At 36.0% G+C, this 20480-nt stretch overlaps 1 protein-coding gene across 2 annotated transcripts in view; it reads right to left on the reverse strand.

The window, feature by feature from the left end:
- LOC145690271 (coiled-coil domain-containing protein 170-like) overlaps window positions 1–20480 on the reverse strand; it is a 266079-nt gene that overhangs the window by 93039 nt on the left and 152560 nt on the right. For both annotated transcript variants that reach the window (XM_081765008.1, XM_081765009.1), the window contains exon 2: window positions 3018–3107. In XM_081765008.1, the coding sequence (XP_081621134.1) occupies window positions 3018–3107 (90 nt within the window). The remainder of the gene's footprint in view (window positions 1–3017; window positions 3108–20480) is intronic.

Here is a 20480-nt window from a genome sequence, read left to right on the forward strand (position 1 = left end):
TAATTGTTATCTAGGATTCACGTAAATTTGTATGATCTTACTTGTGTCCTTTCATGGATAAGAATTGCTACAATTCAAATTTGAGGATGTTGATCTAAAATATCATGTTAGAACTTTAAAACTTAAGGAAAACTCGTAGTCTAAGGCCACTGGTACAATCAGATTGGTTGATTCCTGCCGTTGATTCAAAATGTCTCACTTTGAATCTTAAGGATTGCAATTTAAGATCATTCATGGAAAGTTATTTTTAATGCAATTTGACTGGTAGATCATTATCTGTCGTTAATTTTAAATTTTGAACTTGAAAATCAAAATTTAGGGTATGAAACCTGATAACAATTAATAAAACCAATCGATATACAATAATTACTTACATTTTGAGCCTTAGGGTTTGTAGCCAGGGTTCATACATAGTCTATGTATGGTCACTGATGGAAAGTTATCTTTAGTGAAACCTGATTAGTTGATTCCTACTTTCAAACCCCAAATGTTGTACTTGAAAACTGATAGGTAATTCTCAGAAATTGAAATCCGGGATATAATAATAGAAACTCACAAGGGACATCACCCAATTGTCCGGCTCCGATTTCAATGAAATTTTTGTTGCTGATAGAGGACATGTATTCATTACTTGTGATAACAGAAATTTTTGCCATGGTGCATGTTTTCTATTTTTCAATAATTTTTAAAGGTTGTGATGTGGTTAATAAAGATTACTGCAGAAGTCCCTTACTACCCTTTGTAAACAGAGTGTTAATGAAAAAACAACCATGTATATACGTATAGGGCCTACGGGGAAGTCGTATGGTACGTATGACCTTGACGGCAGCCATCTTGGAATCCGCCATTTTGAATTAAGGTCAAGTTTTTTTAAATGGGAATAGGGTAATATGATACATAATTTCGAGCTAGAATTTAATCAGGAAGACAATGGTAAAGTTAGTTTTAAGATGCGCCCATTTGATGAAAAGTTACAGGCATATTAATTGTTTATACTTACTATGTGCGTAAGTCCCTTACCTCCGCTTCTAACCCGCGTATTAATGATAATAAGTGGATAAATGTTTCGGTAATACATATTATGCCTAGAGGGAAGTGATACGATAAGGGTATCATTGACGGCAGCCATCTTGAAAACCGCCATTTTGAATTAAAGTGAAGTTTTAAAAACTGAAAACCATAGCAAGTGGCACAAAATTTTAATAGTAAATTTTCCCCAAAAGCCAATGGTATGCTTATTTTTGTTCTATAGTTCACCAGTATGAATTTATGATTGCTTCTAATGTGCACGAAACGTCCATTATTCGATCTTTCAAACTGGCAACACTCCTAATTTTCACCGCATGTTTTAAGATTCCAACTGGCACTTTGCAAATGTTTCCAAATCTCCGGCATTATCTGAATGCAAAGTTGGAGTTGTTTCGTTCTGCGATGATTCATGTCAGTAAACGAGTTTTTGAAGGGCAGGTATAGGAAATAAATAATTACATTGCCTATGAAATTAATAATTACATGGCAAGTCTTCAAAATTCAGAAAGATTGCTGGATGCTTATCCCAACACTATTCATGAACTGACAAATCGCAACTCTTAAAAAAATGTAATAAATTTTGAAAACATGAGCCATGGAAACATTTGCAAAGTGCCAGTTGGAATCTTAAAACATGCGGTGAAAATTAGGAGTGTTGCCAGTTTGAAAGATCGAATAATGGACGTTTCGTGCACAGAAGCAATCATAAATTCATACTGGTGAACTATAGAACAAAAATAAGCATACCATTGGCTTTTGGGGAAAATTTACTATTAAAATTTTGTGCCACTTGCTATGGTTTTCAGTTTTCAAAACTTCACTTTAATTCAAAATGGCGGTTTTCAAGATGGCTGCCGTCAATGATACCCTTATCGTATCACTTCCCTCTAGGCATAATATGTATTACCGAAACATTTATCCACTTATTATCATTAATACGCGGGTTAGAAGCGGAGGTAAGGGACTTACGCCACATATAGTAAGTATAAACAATTAATATGCCTGTAACTTTTCATCAAATGGGCGCATCTTAAAACTAACTTTACCATTGTCTTCCTGATTAAATTCTAGCTCGAAATTATGTATCATATTACCCTATTCCCATTTAAAAAACTTGACCTTAATTCAAAATGGCGGATTCCAAGATGGCTGCCGTCAAGGTCATACGTACCATACGACTTCCCCGTAGGCCCTATACGTATATACATGGTTGTTTTTTCATTAACACTCTGTTTACAAAGGGTAGTAAGGGACTTCTGCAGTAATCTCTATTAACCACATCACAACCTTTAAAAATTATTGAAAAATAGAAAACATGCACCATGGCAAAAATTTCTGTTATCACAAGTAATGAATACATGTCCTCTATCAGCAACAAAAATTTCATTGAAATCGGAGCCGGACAATTGGGTGATGTCCCTTGTCAGTCTCACACCAAGAATCTTATAAAATAGAGGATCTGTCCTTACAACAACATTTTGAAACCATACGTCACAGTTTCGCCACCCCTACTCTGCTCACTCCGCCCAATAGGATCGAATGTTTTGAGCCAACAATCATGGCGAAAACGAAAGTAGCCAATCAGATGATAGCAGAAACGAGATTAGCCAATCAGACGTGCCGATTCTCGGTTGTTTTTTGACTTCATTGATGTAATAGGATGAAGATATATAGGCTATGGGCAGATCCTCTATTTTATAAGATCCTTGTCTTACACTACTATAATCCATATTATTATAAACAAAAGAAAATCAAAGAAATGTCGCGACGTCATGGATGTTAAGTAAAGTGTCGACATAGGTTCCCATTGTTTTAGGATATCCAGGTGTTTTCAACTGGAATATTTTGTTATAAGCTTGAAAAATAACGAGATAAACTACATGTTCATTGGAATGGACATAGAGTCTGAAAGGGTTAATTACCGGTATCTTATTTCTACATTCAAGTCAAAGAGAGAACCTCATTTTAAAGTTAGTGAAAACACTTACCTCCGAAAGGAGTTTATCTCTTTTGTACTGCAGGGCTGCCAACTCACTTCGGAGAGACGTCATAGCGTCGTGTGACATATCACTCTCCATCTGGAAATATACAGAAATTTATATTTTTTTCATAAAGAAAAACTGCAATAAAAAAAAAGAAGAATGAAATATTCATTTTTTCGGGTTACAATTATCAATCATGATTTTACAATTTAGTAATATCACATTCTATTAAATATTAGATTGGTGCGAATGAAATGATCCATTTCAACGTCTGCAACACAACACATGGATGGACTGAGGTTACGCGTCAAGGGCATCGGGTTTTTGAAAATCAATGAGGGTGCTCTCATAGTTCGCGACTACACTCAGGCTTAGTGGAGGTTCCTTGAATATTTCCTGAAAAATAAAATAAAAATCGGTGCTTCTGAGAATGAAGTTCAAGGTATTTTTGAATGAAAATGGAACTTTTGTCTTTGTTTTCTTCCTTTGTTTTTTCTCACAGTGAAATAAATACGTATTCTTGAATGAGAGTATGGCAGCATAATCTGGAATGTTCTAGGGTAAGACTGACGGAAACCCTGGAAAACCCCAGTCAGGATGGTTGGCAGCGGAAATCGAACCCGCGACCTCCCGATTGCGAAGCCAGCGCTCTACCACTTGAGCTACTTCGCTCGGTAAAGTCATTCTAAAAATACCGTAATTTCAATATTGTTATGATTTTATCCTACATATTTTAGTGACCTTTGGAGAGCACACTCCATCTGCGCCATTTTCACTCTATTAAGATCGAAACTGTTACAATTATAAATGTTGCCAGTCAACGAATTAAGAAGTTCGTTATTGAATTCTTTATGTCTCTTTCTGGGTGTCTGTCTGTTATTTGCGAATTTTTCAATTTTGAGCTCCCCATTCGATGGAGCATCAAAAACTATCTGAAAGAAGTTATGGAATTTTTCGCGTCACTCTTACCATTCCCTAAATATTGGCCAAAAAGTTATCATTCCGGAAGATTTAAGGAGTCATGTTTCGGGAACCGTAAGTCATAGAGAGATTATAGTGGTGTTGATCAATACCAATACCAGTTACTGAGTCAATAATTATTGCGTCATTAGTCATTGACTCAATAAAATTTCATATAAATGTCGAAAAAAATAATTCTTTATAAGTTCGTTCTGGTAATGCTCTTCGAGCATTCTCAACTGGTTTTAATACTGAATTCCTTTAGAGTAAAAAAAAAAAGTAAGAGAACGATATTTGCTTTTATATGGATTCAGCATCCCCAAAACAGAATTTATCTCCCTCCTTATTCATCTACTGAAACAAAAAGTTGCAGATCTCTCACTTCCGGTTTAAAGACTACATCCCTTCACAGCTTCGAAGTCTACGGTGCTTTCACAATATAAAACAAAACTAACTTGTTTGCAGCTTTTCAATTGAACATTTGACACGTATATTTGAAAAACCAAGTAAAGAATTTAATTCATACTGTGCCACTTTGTGGAAAGGAAAAAAGAGACAGATACAAAAACCAGATCTGGATAAGTCAATCTTAACAGAAAATGTGAAGTAAGAGTTTCATTCTGAAAGATGGTAGATCTCAACACATGACTGTGAAAAGTTCTAGTGATAAAGAAAACAAAACTGTTTTTGTTTATCAAAAAAAGTTGTGCTACTTAGACAAGGAAATATGATTTACACCACTCTAACTTTTTCCCATCCGTTTACTACTACTAATATTAATTTACCCGGAGTGTCGTTATTACACTACTAACTTTCACCTGTCTGTTTACTGCTACTCGAATTAATTTACCTGGGGTATAATGAGTCGTTATTAGACCACTGTAACTTTCAGCCACCCATTTACTGCTAGTCGTATTAATTTACCCAGAGTATAATAAGTCGTTGTTACACCATTGTAACTTTCACTCGCTCATTTTCTGCTATTCTTATTAATTTATCTGAAGCATAATGAGTCGTTATAACATCACTCTAACTTTCACCCATTTATTTACTGCTACGCATATTAATTTACCCGGAGTAGGGGAGACCGGGGCTGATTGGCGAACTTTCATTCTTAATTTTTTTCTGATCAGATAGTGCACTGTATTGCAATGTAATGAACGTGTATGGAAAGACCAAGGTTTCCTCTGATAAATCCAACTTTTGTTTGTGTTTTGTTGCTTATGGTTTCCGAGAATTTTTTTCTTTCTTTTAAACTGAAATATGCCAACCAACCCCTAGTAAGGGGCTGGTTGGCTGGTATTATGGGACTAGTTGGCTGTAGCATACGGAGCAATTTATTTCAGGAAGGGTCCGAACTCAATATGAGGGTATTTTATATTAAAATTACTAAAATTACCCCTAAAATTAAGCTACATTTACACAAAAGTCGAAATTTCGGGGTGTCCGGACCCCCATGATCCAACCCCTGCTAGTTGGCATACTTTTTAAATATATTTCTCGGAAACCGTACGCAACAAAACACAAACAAAAATTGGATTTAGTAATTAGTAATAAACGTGATTTTTCTAAATTCTAGATATATTTTGCCATGAAGTAAACTATTTGTTTGAATTCTGAAATGGCTTTTATTCACAATATTTAAAAGAATCAGCTTTATGCAATATGAAAACTTCTTTTTTTTTTCATTCTAGCTTGGTTGTCATGACATCGAAAGCTACAAGATTATCAAACTACATCAGTTTTAATAGGGGTATGATGTAGGCTAATTCTTCATATTATTTCAAAATGTAATTAAAATAACTGCACTGAGAAAAAAAAATGTAGGTGGCATACTTAAAAACGTAGGTTACATTCGTAATTCCTGTAGTTTCTGGACTTAACGTACAACCGTATATAACATCCTGCAGCAAACGTATAGCTGAAAAAGTATGTATTATACGTACTGTCTGCATAAGTGCAATGACGTCATTCGTGTGACGTCATCTGCAGCAACAAGTATATACGGAGGTAATATCTAGCTTTGTGACGTCAGGGTCGTATGTAGCATGTGGGTTAATAATGACGACATACACTCACTATCAGGACAGAGCATGATTTCAAGAAGTATGCAATATACGTTCTGTACGTATGTTTCTTGCGTTCAACCCTGAGACAGCATCTATACTGTACTTGTGCCCCGTACGTACGACTAAATACAGTATACGTATTGTACGTATGTATTATACAGATTTTCCTTATGTCGCATACAGCTTGTCCAGATACAGCATACAGAATATCCGTATGCACCATACAGAGTGCATATATGTAGCTTACAGACTGTCTGCATGCAGCATATATATTATACGTATGTCGCGTACAGGTTGGCCATATGTAATGTATAGATTGGATGTATATAGCTAATAGGTTGTCCATATGAAATATACAGATTTTGCCTGTATCGAATACGTATTGCCTTCTTGTAATGTATGCATCGGACATATGCAGGATCTAGAGTGTACGTATAGTGCACCATTATTAAAGTGCTGCAACATACTGCGAAGTGCATGATACATTGTTACTGTAATGTCAAATATTGTTTTACTCTGTATGAAAACAAAAATAGCTTAAAATATGGTTGATCTCCTTTGTGCCAATAATAATAAAATTAACAATACTACACTTTTCAAATCTTAGTTTGGAGCAGTGAAACTGTCCAAAGAAATGTATTTACCTGCAGGGTGTCCTATAAGTTTGGGCTTCCTGCTAATTCGTTGGAAAGCTACTGCAAAGCCAAGTGTTGAAAAGTGACACAAGCGTTAATTTTAAAATTATGGGCACAAAGGAGGTTAACCATATGTTAAACTATTTTCGTTTCCATACAGAGTAAATCAATATGTGATATATTACTGTAAGAATTTATCATATGGTTTGCAGTTAGTTAGTTGCAGCACTTCAATAATAATGCAAAATGCACAGCCTTATACAATCCTATATTCAAACTCAAACAAGATTTACGTACAATCATTTATTAAGCTGTTATCATCCATTGCTTGTACGATATAAAGATTAGTTTACCTCATTCCTTTCCTTAATAGTATCTTCTTCTAAAGTGCAGTTGTTACCACAAGAGGCCTGAATAGAATTTTCCAGAAATAACTTCTCTGTACATTTTAATTAACAGGTAAGTTATGTCTCTTTTTTTTAATGTCGCAATAATTAAAAGTGTGGTGTCAGCCGAAAACGTATTCGCTTACAAGATGATTCCTACTCAGTACTCGCCATTAAAAATGCAACACCAAGAAGGAGACTGGGTAGATGCGCCAAAGTTCCCAGGCCGATACCTAATAGTAAGTGCAGAATACTCTTAAACGTTCGCTGTATTCGCTGTGTGACAACGTGGTGACAGCGGAGGCGTTGTGCAGCCATCGACTAAACATATTTATTCTTCCCTGCTATAGACATTCTGCAAATTTGGACTTTCCTGGATGCATCCTTCTTAGTGCAACATTTTAAGCAACGAGCAATTTAACAGTCTCATACATTGCTTAAAGAGAGAGCAATGATTCTCAGAATTACTCGGAAGATATGTATACACAATAATTTAAAACGGTTATTTCAAACTTTGCAATTCAAAGCACGAAAAGAACTATACATAAAGGAACACTGATTTTAGCCAAATAGTAATTAGTAAACTCAATCACACTCAGTACCATTAGTTGCTTGGTGTTATCCGTAAGTCAGAGATCACGGTATCTCATTTCGTGTAGATTTTTGCATTTGTTTAACGCTAAAAATGTATTTTATCGCTAATTGAACCCAGTACCATATATATACCGACAGGACGTACCTTAGTCACAAGGTGACATGAGTGAAACACTAAACTATTCGATTGACACCTGCGGCCTTGTCAACACTAGAGAAAGTTACAAAGTGATTAAGTAAATACGGAACATAGTTCATACAAAGTATAGCGATGTATGAAGTCTTCGTTTCATACGACTTGGATAAAGGATACATCTGAAATAGCAACAAAGAAATATATAATGATTTCTCTGGATAATTTGGATTAGTCCAGAATTCGAACACACACACGCTGGTAAGTTTTTTTTACTTCTTTCTTCGGATTCCCAATAAAGTTGACTACTGAAAAGCTGAGTTATAGATTCTGTACTAAAACAACACCTTCGCTAGACATGTTCAGTATACACATTGTCTTACATACAGAACAATACATTAGTTATTAATGCATGTCTGAAATAATAGTGCTTCGTATAGAATTTTACTTCATCCAATCGCAATAGCACAAAGATAAAAAATATTGCGAGGGATAATGTTCTTATTACAGAGAAAAAGAATTAAAATGACTTAACATTAACAATCATTTTCTTTAAACAGAGATAATATTTTATTATAATTTATGGAAGAAAGAAATAATTTGTAGTACAGTATCTTTATTAGGGTTATATATTCGTACAAAATAATGTAAGTACAACTGGGTCTGTCTTCAAAAAGGACGTACTTTTAGCCACAACCTACACTGCTTCTTTTGACTGTCTTTCAAGCAGAATCCTGGTTTGAAGCACGAAATACCTGCAACAAAAATCAGAAAATATTTAAAATGTTATATTCAGTGTGCTTAATTTGGTTGTACTTAACAATACAAAATATCTTAACCTTTTTGAGATTAAATGGAAAAAATCTGTTCGGTCAGGTATGGACTTTTGGGTTGCACGTAGAAAAAATATGAGGTGTTTATTGATGCTGAACAACAACTCAAAATGTATTACCATTCAAAAGTAAGTGGGTACCCCAATGGTGTTCGGGGTACCATGGGGTACCTAATGTCTGTATTTTTTAGATATATAAAAATGTATGTCTCTAAAATGTAAGGAACTGACATCTGTTTACCGAAAACCTCAACTCGGTAAGCCTTATGGATATCGAGATATGGGAAAATAAAGAACGACACCATAGAAATGTGGGGTTTGCGTACTAGATGGGCAGTTTCGGAAACGTAATTACGAGAGCTTACAACCATCTCAAAAGTAGTTTCAATTAAATACACTACACACACGCCCTGATGGGGGTTTACGGGTACCATGATATTCGCAGAACTCTCATTTCTAAACATTCTTAAATATGTCTTAATAACGTTTTAAAGAACCTTAGAGGTGTGTGTTTACCGAAACCGCAAGTCGGTACGCCTAACAGTTACCGAAATATGATGAAATAAAAAGTGACACCATAGGTACGTGGAGCTTGCATATTAGACAGTACAATTTAGAAAATTAATTGAAATATGATTATCAAGATATTGTCAAATAAAGGGAGGATCCATACAGTTATGGGGTTTTCGTGTTAGGTGGTAAAATTTCCGAAACCGGCCATGGAAAGTTAATAAGCATCAGTAGCAATTTCATCTTAAAGTAATTAGGTATTTCCATGGAGTTTAAGAACATCATGGGATCTACCAAGATTACATTTTAAAAGCTTTGGAAAATATATTTTGACATTTATAAAGAGTATTAGAAGTATATATTTACCTAAAACTTCCAGCTAGTACATCTAGCAGCTAGAGAGACACCATACAATAAAAGCGTATTAGATCTTGAAATTTCAGAAAACAATTATTGATCCTAACAAAAGTTAAATAAGATGGTACTTCTATGGGTTAAGTGAGTACTTCAGACTCGTCAGTACAATTTCGATTGAAAGATTAATTCAGCTCTAAATTTTCTTTGGACAATTCCAAGCGTTCATCGGGCTCTGAAATAAAGTGAACATTTTTTGTCAATATCTAATATAGCAAGCGAGATATAAGGAATTGTGTATTTTATAACGTCGTAAAAATAGAGACCCACATGGATTTGTACTTTTGAGTCTTTGCTGTAAGAAGAAGAAATTTCAGAAAACAACCGTATATACCTTAATAGACAATTAAATTGGCGGGGGCACAGTGGCTTAGTGGTAGAGTGCTTACCTCTGGTGTATTGAGTTCTTGGTTCTATCCGCGGCCAAGTCAGTTTGTAGTGGACATCGTATTAGTGGGTTTTCTCGGGGTTCTCTCTTTCCTCCCACCTTTGCATTCCATCAATTCTGTCAATAACATTCACTTGCTTTAATCAAAATCTCCACGAGACTGAAATGCATAATCGTGGGTCGCTACACTGAAATATTTCCTTTTATTTAATTTAAAATTAAATAGGGAGTTAAGTATGATCGTATCTCTATGGGTTAAGTGAATACTCCAATAGTTTCTGCAAAAAAAAAAAGATTAGTTAAACACCCTACCACTAAGCTACTGTGTCCCCGCCCATTGAATTGTCTATTAAGGTATATACAGTAGTTTTCTGATATTTTTTCTTATAGGAAAGACCCAAAAGTACAAATATATAAAGATCTCTATTTTTACGTCATAAAATATATAATTCCTTATATCTTGGTTACTATCTTAGATATTGACAGCGAATTTTCATTCTTTTGTACAGCTCGATGAACCCTTGGAATTGCCTGAAGAAAACCTAGGACTGAACTAATCTTTCGATCGAAATTGTACTGAGGTACTCATTTAACCCATAGAAGTACCATCTTATTTAATTTTGTTGCGACCAATAATTGTTTCCGAAATTTCAAGATCTCATACACTTTTATTTCACAGTGTTTCTCCAGATGTTAGATGTACTAGCTGGAAGTTTTGGGTAAACACATATTTCAAATACTGTTTACAAATGTCACATTATATTTTCAAAAGTTTTTAAAATTTAATTTTGGTAGACTCCATGATGTTCTAACACCCCATGAAGATATCTAATTATTTATACTTTAAGATGAAATTGCTACTGGTGTTTATTAACTTTCCATGACCGATTTCGGAAATTTTAGCGAAATCTAACACGAAAACCTCTTAACTGTGTTGGTCCCCCTTTATTTGACATCATCTTGATGACCGTTAGTCATATTTTAATTAATTTTCCGAATTGTAGCGTCAAGTATGCAAGACCCACATACCTATAGTATCTCTCTTTATTTTCCCATATCTCGGTATCCATAAGGCTTACCGAATTGCAGTTTTCAGTTAAAAAAAAGATCAGTTCTTTACATTTTAGAGACATGTATTTCCATATATCTAAAATGCAGAAATTAGGGACCGCATTGGAACCCCATTGGAGTACTCACTTACTTTTGCATAGCAGGGTAAAAACGCCAGTGGTTCTCACTTTAAGGTTGAAAACATACTATTTTGTCTTTTCTCTGAGCATTGTGAATCTGTCGGAGCTATACCGTAGTTGGAAAGACTCACTGATCCTTCCTATAATGACCATGTAGTCAGAATTCAAAAAGGAGTAGAAGGAAAAACAATATTTTAAAATCCTTGCACCAGCAGTCCTCACCTTAAAATCAAAATGTTCCAGTAATAGTCAGGATTTTCTATCAGTGTTCGTCACTCAAATAACTTGACATAATTTATTCAAAAACGCACGTGTATCAGTTTAGGGTTAAGAATACAATATAAAGTAGTAAGCTTAATAACTTTTCATCACTTTTAGCACTCAAGAAAGAAAATAAAAACGTTTTTACATACTTTTTAAAGCAATTTCAGAAAGAAAAATGTTAACTGAATTCTAAAGTTAACTGTATATCACTTTCACGTTAAGAGTACAATATTAAATACTATGTTTAATAACTATACGTCACTTTAAACACTCAAAAATGAAAATAAACGTTTGTACGTACATTTTGAAAACAATCTAAGAAACAAAATAAGTTAACTGAATTCAAAATTTAATTATACATCACCTTAAGCTTAAGAATACACTATAAAATACTGAGATTAATAACAATGCATTACTGAAGAATGAAAACAAAAATGTTTTAGCTACCGATATTGTATTTAGATGTTATTTATTATTTTTTATTTTTATTTTTTTTTGAGAACTCGTAATCAAGTCTAGCGATGCGCAAGAGAAAAGATTTGAGATTGTCTCGTCTCGAAAAGGTGCCGCGAAAGTTATGTCTCGTCTCGAAAACTGGATCCGTTTCTATTGGAAGAGCTCTATCTTGTCTCGAATTTCGTAACAAAAATTCTGTCTCGTCTTGTCTCGTGCGCATCCCTAATCAGGTCCATGGCCAAAAACTTCATTTCCGAAGGGGTTCGATAGGGCTTTGCCATATCCGAATTTAGATATAGATAATCGATATCGACAAACTATCGAAACTTGTTCGAAATATCGAAAAATACAGCAATATCGAAATATAAGCAATATCAAAAATCGAAAATATAGAAATATGAAAGAGATAAAAAATATGGATATATCGATCAAAAATTTCGATATCGATGTTTTGATATTTGAAAATATCAATCGTTCGATCTAAATATCACACAGCCCTAGGCTCCAACTGTTGTCACCTTTAAAGTTAATGTGTAAATTGCTGACTAATCTTCTGTAAGTACCGTAAGACGGGATTATTTTGCACTTCCGGATTAACTTTGCACAAAATACGGCAAAAGTTTCACAGTCCTCTGTCGGTAAAATGATGGACAAAGGAGAAAGTTTCAACTGCCACCGTAAGATAGAATATCTAACTGGATTTTGACTATAATGTTGGCGGTTAACATCAGTTCTAATTAAGTGAAGGGTTTGTTGTTGTAGAGGTATGGAAAGCAGTAACTGTAAAGGCCGACAAAATTTGAAAGATATCACCTACAAGAATTTTTGTCAAAGTCATGTCAGTTTCGTAGAATACTCTGTGTATAATGGGACTTTGAGACAATAGTTGAAATTGAAGTGTGAAACGTTTGAAAGTCATAGAAAAATAAAACTGGGAGAAGGCTATTTTAGCCTCTAATCGGGGCTACTTTGCAAACGTAAACGTAACCCCTCAGATAGGAAATTATTATTACTGGTACCTCCTGCCGTCTAACTTTAGAAAAATTTCCTATTCAGGTAGATGTCGGAATGGATTTATTGTTGGAAAATAAATTACGAACAGCGGCGGATTCAGAAAAATAGTTTGAGAGGGACTTCACACAGAAAGATTTCCTTTATTTAGAAATGACTAGACTATTTGAAGGGTTTGAAGCGTAGACACATAGGAATGTCGAACATTAGATTTTTTAAAAAGAAATTCTGCAATTTGGGTGGGCTTCTGCCTGAAAGCTCCAAATCCCGTAAATCTTCCACTGATTACATTTGGGATGATATTCTTGGATATAAAGAGCAACCAAGGCAAATCAGATCTCGGAGATTTTTGCTGTTCTTGAGTTGCCATTTTTGTGGGACATACTAAACTATCAGAATGTGGTTCCTATGTCGGTACCAGAAAATACATAATTTTCTTTACAAATATCGATAATTCGTACTAAGCACTGACATCGGTACCGTAAGTCCAACCTCAATATTTGTAGACTGCATGCAGTATTGTGTAGGAAGTGAAATGTATAAATAGAGGAGAGAAAACATTGCACAGATACATTATGTTCGTATGTTGAAAATACTTTTTTTTGTATGTGTTGCAAAGTATCTTCAGCTATTAGGTTACTTTGCAACAAAGTTTATATGAAATGAAATCTTTGAGTTTTACGTCCCACGATTATGCCGGGTATGCTAAAGGAGACGATGATGAGAATGAATGGAATAGTAGAATGAAAAATGTGTGAGAAAATGGGAAAACCTCGAGCAAAAACCATACAGCGTTTCTCCAACACAAAGCCCATTTAGCACGTGCTGGGATCGATCCAGGAACTTAGAGCAGGAGAGGTGAACACTCCACAACTGAGCTACTACGTCCCCCAAAACACAACCTCAGAATATATTTCATATAGAGTAGAAATAACAATATGCTGTAAAAAAAATGGTAGGTCTGAAAGGCATGTAAGCTAAAAAAAAATACAATTGCTACTCGATTTGTTTACGAGCATTGTTTAATTATCTCTGGTACTGCACATCGCAACACCAATATCATTATGTTATGTCCATCCTTTCAAAACTATGCCAACTGCAAAGTACCTGCTTTGCTTCGTGATGTCCGAAGAGTAGACGACTGAAGGTGAAAGCAGGCTAGTAGCATACAAATTTATGATGCTGAAGGCGTTATTTTTCACAGCTATGGAGAAAAGAGATAGAAACAAAAAATAACAGGAAATCTTTGTTTTACGTCCTACGAATATGCTATGTAGGCTGACGGTTACAAATGAGTAATGAAAATTGATGACCTTGGGATACGATTTGGTGGAATAATGAGGGAGAAAAATAATCATTGATTAAATATTAAATTGAAAAGAAATAAGAGCCTGACGCGCAAATACTTATCTATCCGGCACCCATCTTGATCCCCATAAAATATCATGAAGTGCTCGATTGATTCTAAACCCAATAATAGTAATAGTAATTTAACAATAAACACAGAATATATAATTTACGCACCATGAAATGTAGAAATTAATGGTTGTAATTCCCAGCTTTCCAATAGACCTTTGATTTCTCCAAATGAAGATTCGGATATCTTGTTTCTTCTCAAGCAATAATGGGTTACAATAATCAGTTGCAGTCCAAATCCAAGTCACTAAGTTAAGCATGAAAATAAAAGAATTCATTAGTTAGATGCATACAAAATCCTACGCATGTAAATCCGAATCTACTTGTATTAAATTGTAAATTTAAACAAACTAAATTATACTACAGTTATAGTGACATCAAACATACATTATATTATAAGATATACAGGGTGTCTCAAAAGTCACCTGACATAGGGTAACTCTTTTATTATCAGAGTTACAACAAAATGTAGGAAGGGAAAGCATCTCCAAATATGATGTTTTCAATCTAAAGTGAAGGAATTTTTAAAATCGGATGACTCGTTTGCGCTGTACACTCTTTATGCGCCCAATGTGAAATGAAAATGCAACGTTGCCATTTACCTGGACCCACAACATAAGTGAGTGAAGTTGCTGTCTTTTACGCTAACATGTCGATGGCCAGCCCCCGTTTCAAACAGTAACTTCATCCACTTATATTGTGGGTCCAGGTAAATGACAACGTTGCATTTTCATTTAAAATTGGGTGCACAAAGAGTATACAGCACAAACATCTCGTCCGATTTTTTTTAAAAAGTGTTCACTTTAGATCGAAAACGTCATATTTCGAGATGTTTTTCCTCTTACATTTTGTTGTAACTCTGGTAATAACAGAGTTACCCTATGTCAGGGAATTTTTGAGACATCCTGTATACATCATAAGAAGTTCCTTTCTAAATTCTACAGGGATGTGGTTTCATTGAATGTGAGGTGGGTGATACACATGAGGCCTTTTGGGAGTACGTCACACGGACGACCGTAATTTTGTGTTCAAAATTTTTATTATGAACTGGTGGGATATGTGATACATATGGCCACGGGCTAGAATTTTCTCAGTATGTCAAATATGCAATCAGATTTCATGCAGCTTAATTTGGTGAAAAGCTATTGCCAATTGAACGTTACATTTACCTCTTTTTTGCAGATGTTGAACCATGCCGTTAGCACGTGAGGAATGGATCGAAATAATGAAACTGTGGGGCGGGAGGAGTATATGTGCAGTGGTTGCCGATTGCAAAGTAATCCACAATGTGACTCTGTGTCACATGTTTCCGTGTCACAGTAATTAACTAAATTTGAAAAGACGGGCACATTCGTGAACATACATCGTAGTGGTTCAAACACGCGGGACCTTTTTCCTTCCCCATTTTGAACCGGTATATGAAAATGCCACTTTCTCCATGTTTGCCTGCGCCGATTTTGAAAATTCCTTCACTAATCGATTTCTCTCGTCGAGTACTACAAGAATCAGTTAAAATCTCGCGGTTCTTTTTTCTTTCGCATTTTCAGCCGGAACATGGAAATGAGATTTTCTCCATGTTTGGCTGCGCCGATTTTGAAAATTCCTTCACTAATCGATTTCTCTCGACGAGTACTACAAGAATCAGTTAAAATCTCGCGGGCCCTTTTTTCTTCCACATTTTGAACCGGTATATGAAAATCCGATTTTCTTCATGCTTGCCTGCGCCGATTTTGAAAATTCCTTCACTAATCGATTTCTCTCGTCGAGTACTATAAGAATCAGTTAAAATCTCGCGGTTCTTTTTTCTTTCGCATTTTGAACCGGAACATGGAAATGAGATTTTCTCCATGTTTGCCTCCGCCGATTTTGAAAATTCCTTCACTAATCGATTTCTCTCGACGAGTACTACAAGAATCAGTTAAAATCTCGCGGGCCCTTTTTTCTTCCACATTTTGAACCAGTACATGAAAATGCGATTTTCTTCATGCTTGCCTGCGCCGATTTTGAAAATTCCTTCACTACTCGATTTCTCACGACGAGTACTACAAGAATCAGTTAAAATCTCGCGGTTCTTTTTTCTTCCCCATTTTGAACCGGAACATGAAAATGTCATTTTCTGCATGCTTGCCTCCGTCGATTTTGAAAATTCCTTCACTAATCGATTTCTCTCGACGAGTATTACAAGAATCAGTTAAAATCTCGCGGGCCCTTTTTTCTTCCCCATTTTGAACCGGTACATGAAAATGTCACTTTCTCCTTGTTTGCCTGCGCCGATTTTGAAAATTCCTTCACTAATCAATTTCTCTCGTCGAGTACTAGAAGAATCAGTTAAAATCTCGCGGTTCTTTTTTCTTTCCCATTTTGAACCGGCACATGAAAGTGAGATTTTCTCCATGTTTGCCTGCGCCGATTTTGAAAATTCCTTCACTAATCGATTTCCCTCGACGAGTACTACAAAAATCAGTTAAAATCTCGCGGGCCCTTTTTTCTTCCCCATTTTGAACCGGTACATGAAAATGCGATTTTCTTCATGCTTGCCTGCGCCGATTTTGAAAATTCCTTCACTAATCGATTTCTCTCGACGAGTACTACAAGAATCAGTTAAAATCTCGCGGTCCTTTTTCCTTCCCCATTTTGAACCGGAACATGAAAGTGAGATTTTCTCCATGTTTGCCTGCGCCGATTTTGAAAATTCCTTCACTAATCGATTTCTCTCGACGAGTACTACAAGAATCAGTTAAAATCTCGCCGTCCTTTTTTCTTTCCCATTTTGAACCGGAACATGAAAGTGAGATTTTCTCTATGTTTGCCTGCGCTGATTTTGAAAATTCCTTCACTAATCGATTTCCCTCGACGAGTACTACAAGAATCAGTTAAAATCTCGCGGGCCCTTTTTTCTTCCCCATTTTGAACCGGTACATGAAAATGAGATTTTCTCTATGTTTGCCTGCGCCGATTTTGAAAATTCCTTCACTAATCGATTTCTCTCGACGAGTACTACAAGAATCAGTTAAAATCTTGCGGTTCTTTTTTCTTTCCCATTTTGAACCGGCACATGAAAGTGAGATTTTCTCCATGTTTGCCTGCGCCGATTTTGAAAATTCCTTCACTAATCGATTTCCCTCGACGAGTACTACAAGAATCAGTTAAAATCTCGTGGGCCCTTTTTTCTTCCCCATTTTGAACCGGTACATGAAAATGCAATTTTCTTCATGCTTGCCTGCGCCGATTTTGACAATTCCTTCACTAATCGATTTCTCTCGACGAGTAGTACAAGAATCAGTTAAAATCTCGCGGTCCTTTTTCCTTCCCCATTTTGAACCGGAACATGAAAATGAGATTTTCTCCATGTTTACCTGCGCCGATTTTGAAAATTCCTTCACTAATCGATTTCTCTCGACGAGTACTACAAGAATCAGTTAAAACCTCGCGGACCTTTTTCTTTCCCATTTTGAACCGAAACATGAAAATGAGATTTTCTCCATGTTTGCGTCCGCCGATTTTGAAAATTCCTTCACTAATCGATTTCTCTCGACGAGTACTACAAGAATCAGTTAAAATCTCGCGGTTCTTTTTTCTTTCCCATTTTGAACCGGAACATGAAAGTGAGATTTTCTCCATGTTTGCCTGCGCCGATTTTGAAAATTCCTTCACTAATCGATTTCCCTCGACGAGTACTACAAGAATCAGTTAAAATCTCGCGGGCCCTTTTTTCTTCCCCATTTTGAACCGGTACATGAAAATGAGATTTTCTCTATGTTTGCCTGCGCCGATTTTGAAAATTCCTTCACTAATCGATTTCTCTCGACGAGTACTACAAGAATCAGTTAAAATCTCGCGGGCCCTTTTTTCTTCCCCATTTTGAACTGGTACATGAAAATGCGATTTTCTCCATGTTTGCCTGCGCCCATTTTGAAAATTCCTTCACTAATCGATTTCTCTCGACGAGTACTACAAGAATCAGTTAAAATCTCGCGGGCCCTTTTTTCTTCCACATTTTGAACCAGTACATGAAAATGCGATTTTCTTCATGCTTGCCTGCGCCGATTTTGAAAATTCCTTCACTAGTCGATTTCTCACGACGAGTACTACAAGAATCAGTTAAAATCTCGCGGTTCTTTTTTCTTCCCCATTTTGAACCGGAACATGAAAATGTCATTTTCTGCATGCTTGCCTCCGCCGATTTTGAAAATTCCTTCACTAATCGATTTCTCTCGACGAGTATTACAAGAATCAGTTAAAATCTCGCGGGCCCTTTTTTCTTCCCCATTTTGAACCGGTACATGAAAATGTCACTTTCTCCATGTTAGCCTGCGCCGATTTTGAAAATTCCTTCACTAATCAATTTCTCTCGTCGAGTACTACAAGAATCAGTTAAAATCTCGCGGTTCTTTTTTCTTTCCCATTTTGAACCGGCACATGAAAGTGAGATTTTCTCCATGTTTGCCTGCGCCGATTTTGAAAATTCCTTCACTAATCGATTTCCCTCGACGAGTACTACAAAAATCAGTTAAAATCTCGCGGGCCCTTTTTTCTTCCCCATTTTGAACCGGTACATGAAAATGCGATTTTCTTCATGCTTGCCTGCGCCGATTTTGAAAATTCCTTCACTAATCGATTTCTCTCGACGAGTACTACAAGAATCAGTTAAAATCTCACGGTCCTTTTTCCTTCCCCATTTTGAACCGGAACATGAAAGTGAGATTTTCTCCATGTTTGCCTGCGCCGATTTTGAAAATTCCTTCACTAATCGATATCTCTCGACGAGTACTACAAGAATCAGTTAAAACCTCGCGGACCTTTTTCTTTCCCATTTTGAACCGGAACATGAAAATGAGATTTTCTCCATGTTTGCGTCCGCCGATTTTGAAAATTCCTTCACTAATCGATTTCTCTCGACGAGTACTACAAGAATCAGTTAAAATCTCGCCGTCCTTTTTTCTTTCCCATTTTGAACCGGAACATGAAAGTGAGATTTTCTCTATGTTTGCCTGCGCCGATTTTGAAAATTCCTTCACTAATCGATTTCCCTCGACGAGTATTACAAGAATCAGTTAAAATCTCGCGGGCCCTTTTTTCTTCCCCATTTTGAACCGGTACATGAAAATGAGATTTTCTCTGTTTGCCTGCGCCGATTTTGAAAATTCCTTCACTAATCGATTTCTCTCGACGAGTACTACAAGAATCAGTTAAAATCTCGCGGTTCTTTTTTCTTTCCCATTTTGAACCGGTACATGAAAGTGAGATTTTCTCCATGTTTGCCTGCGCCGATTTTGAAAATTCCTTCACTAATCGATTTCCCTCGACGAGTACTACAAGAATCAGTTAAAATCTCGTGGGCCCTTTTTTCTTCCCCATTTTGAACCGGTACATGAAAATGCGATTTTCTTCATGCTTGCCTGCGCCGATTTTGAAAATTCCTTCACTAATCGATTTCTCTCGACGAGTACTACAAGAATCAGTTAAAATCTCGCGGTCCTTTTTCCTTCCCCATTTTGAACCGGAACATGAAAATGAGATTTTCTCCATGTTTACCTGCGCCGATTTTGAAAATTCCTTCACTAATCGATTTCTCTCGACGAGTACTACAAGAATCAGTTAAAATCTCGCGGACCTTTTTCTTTCCCATTTTGAACCGGAACATGAAAATGAGATTTTCTCCATGTTTGCGACCGCCGATTTTGAAAATTCATTCACTAATCGATTTCTCTCGACGAGTACTACAAGAATCAGTTAAAATCTCGCGGTTCTTTTTTCTTTCCCATTTTGAACCGGAACATGAAAGTGAGATTTTCTCCATGTTTGCCTGCGCCGATTTTGAAAATTCCTTCACTAATCGATTTCCCTCGACGAGTACTACAAGAATCAGTTAAAATCTCGCGGGCCCTTTTTTCTTCCCCATTTTGAACCGGTACATGAAAAAGAGATTTTCTCTATGTTTGCCTGCGCCGATTTTGAAAATTCCTTCACTAATCGATTTCTCTCGACGAGTACTACAAGAATCAGTTAAAATCTCGCGGTCCTTTTTCCTTCCCCATTTTGAACCGAATATGGAAATGAGATTTTCTCCATGTTTGCCTGCGCCGATTTTGAAAATTCCTTCACTAATCGATTTCTCTCGACGAGTACTACAAGAATCAGTTAAATTCCGCGGTCCTTTTTTCTTCCCCAACCCAATATTTTTGTATATTTTGAATGTATTCAAGTATGG

The sequence above is a fragment of the Thermobia domestica genome, chromosome 7 (genome assembly GCF_964235325.1).
Source record: "Thermobia domestica chromosome 7, izTheDome1.hap1.1, whole genome shotgun sequence".
In the NCBI taxonomy this organism is placed as follows: Eukaryota; Metazoa; Arthropoda; class Insecta; order Zygentoma; family Lepismatidae; genus Thermobia; species Thermobia domestica.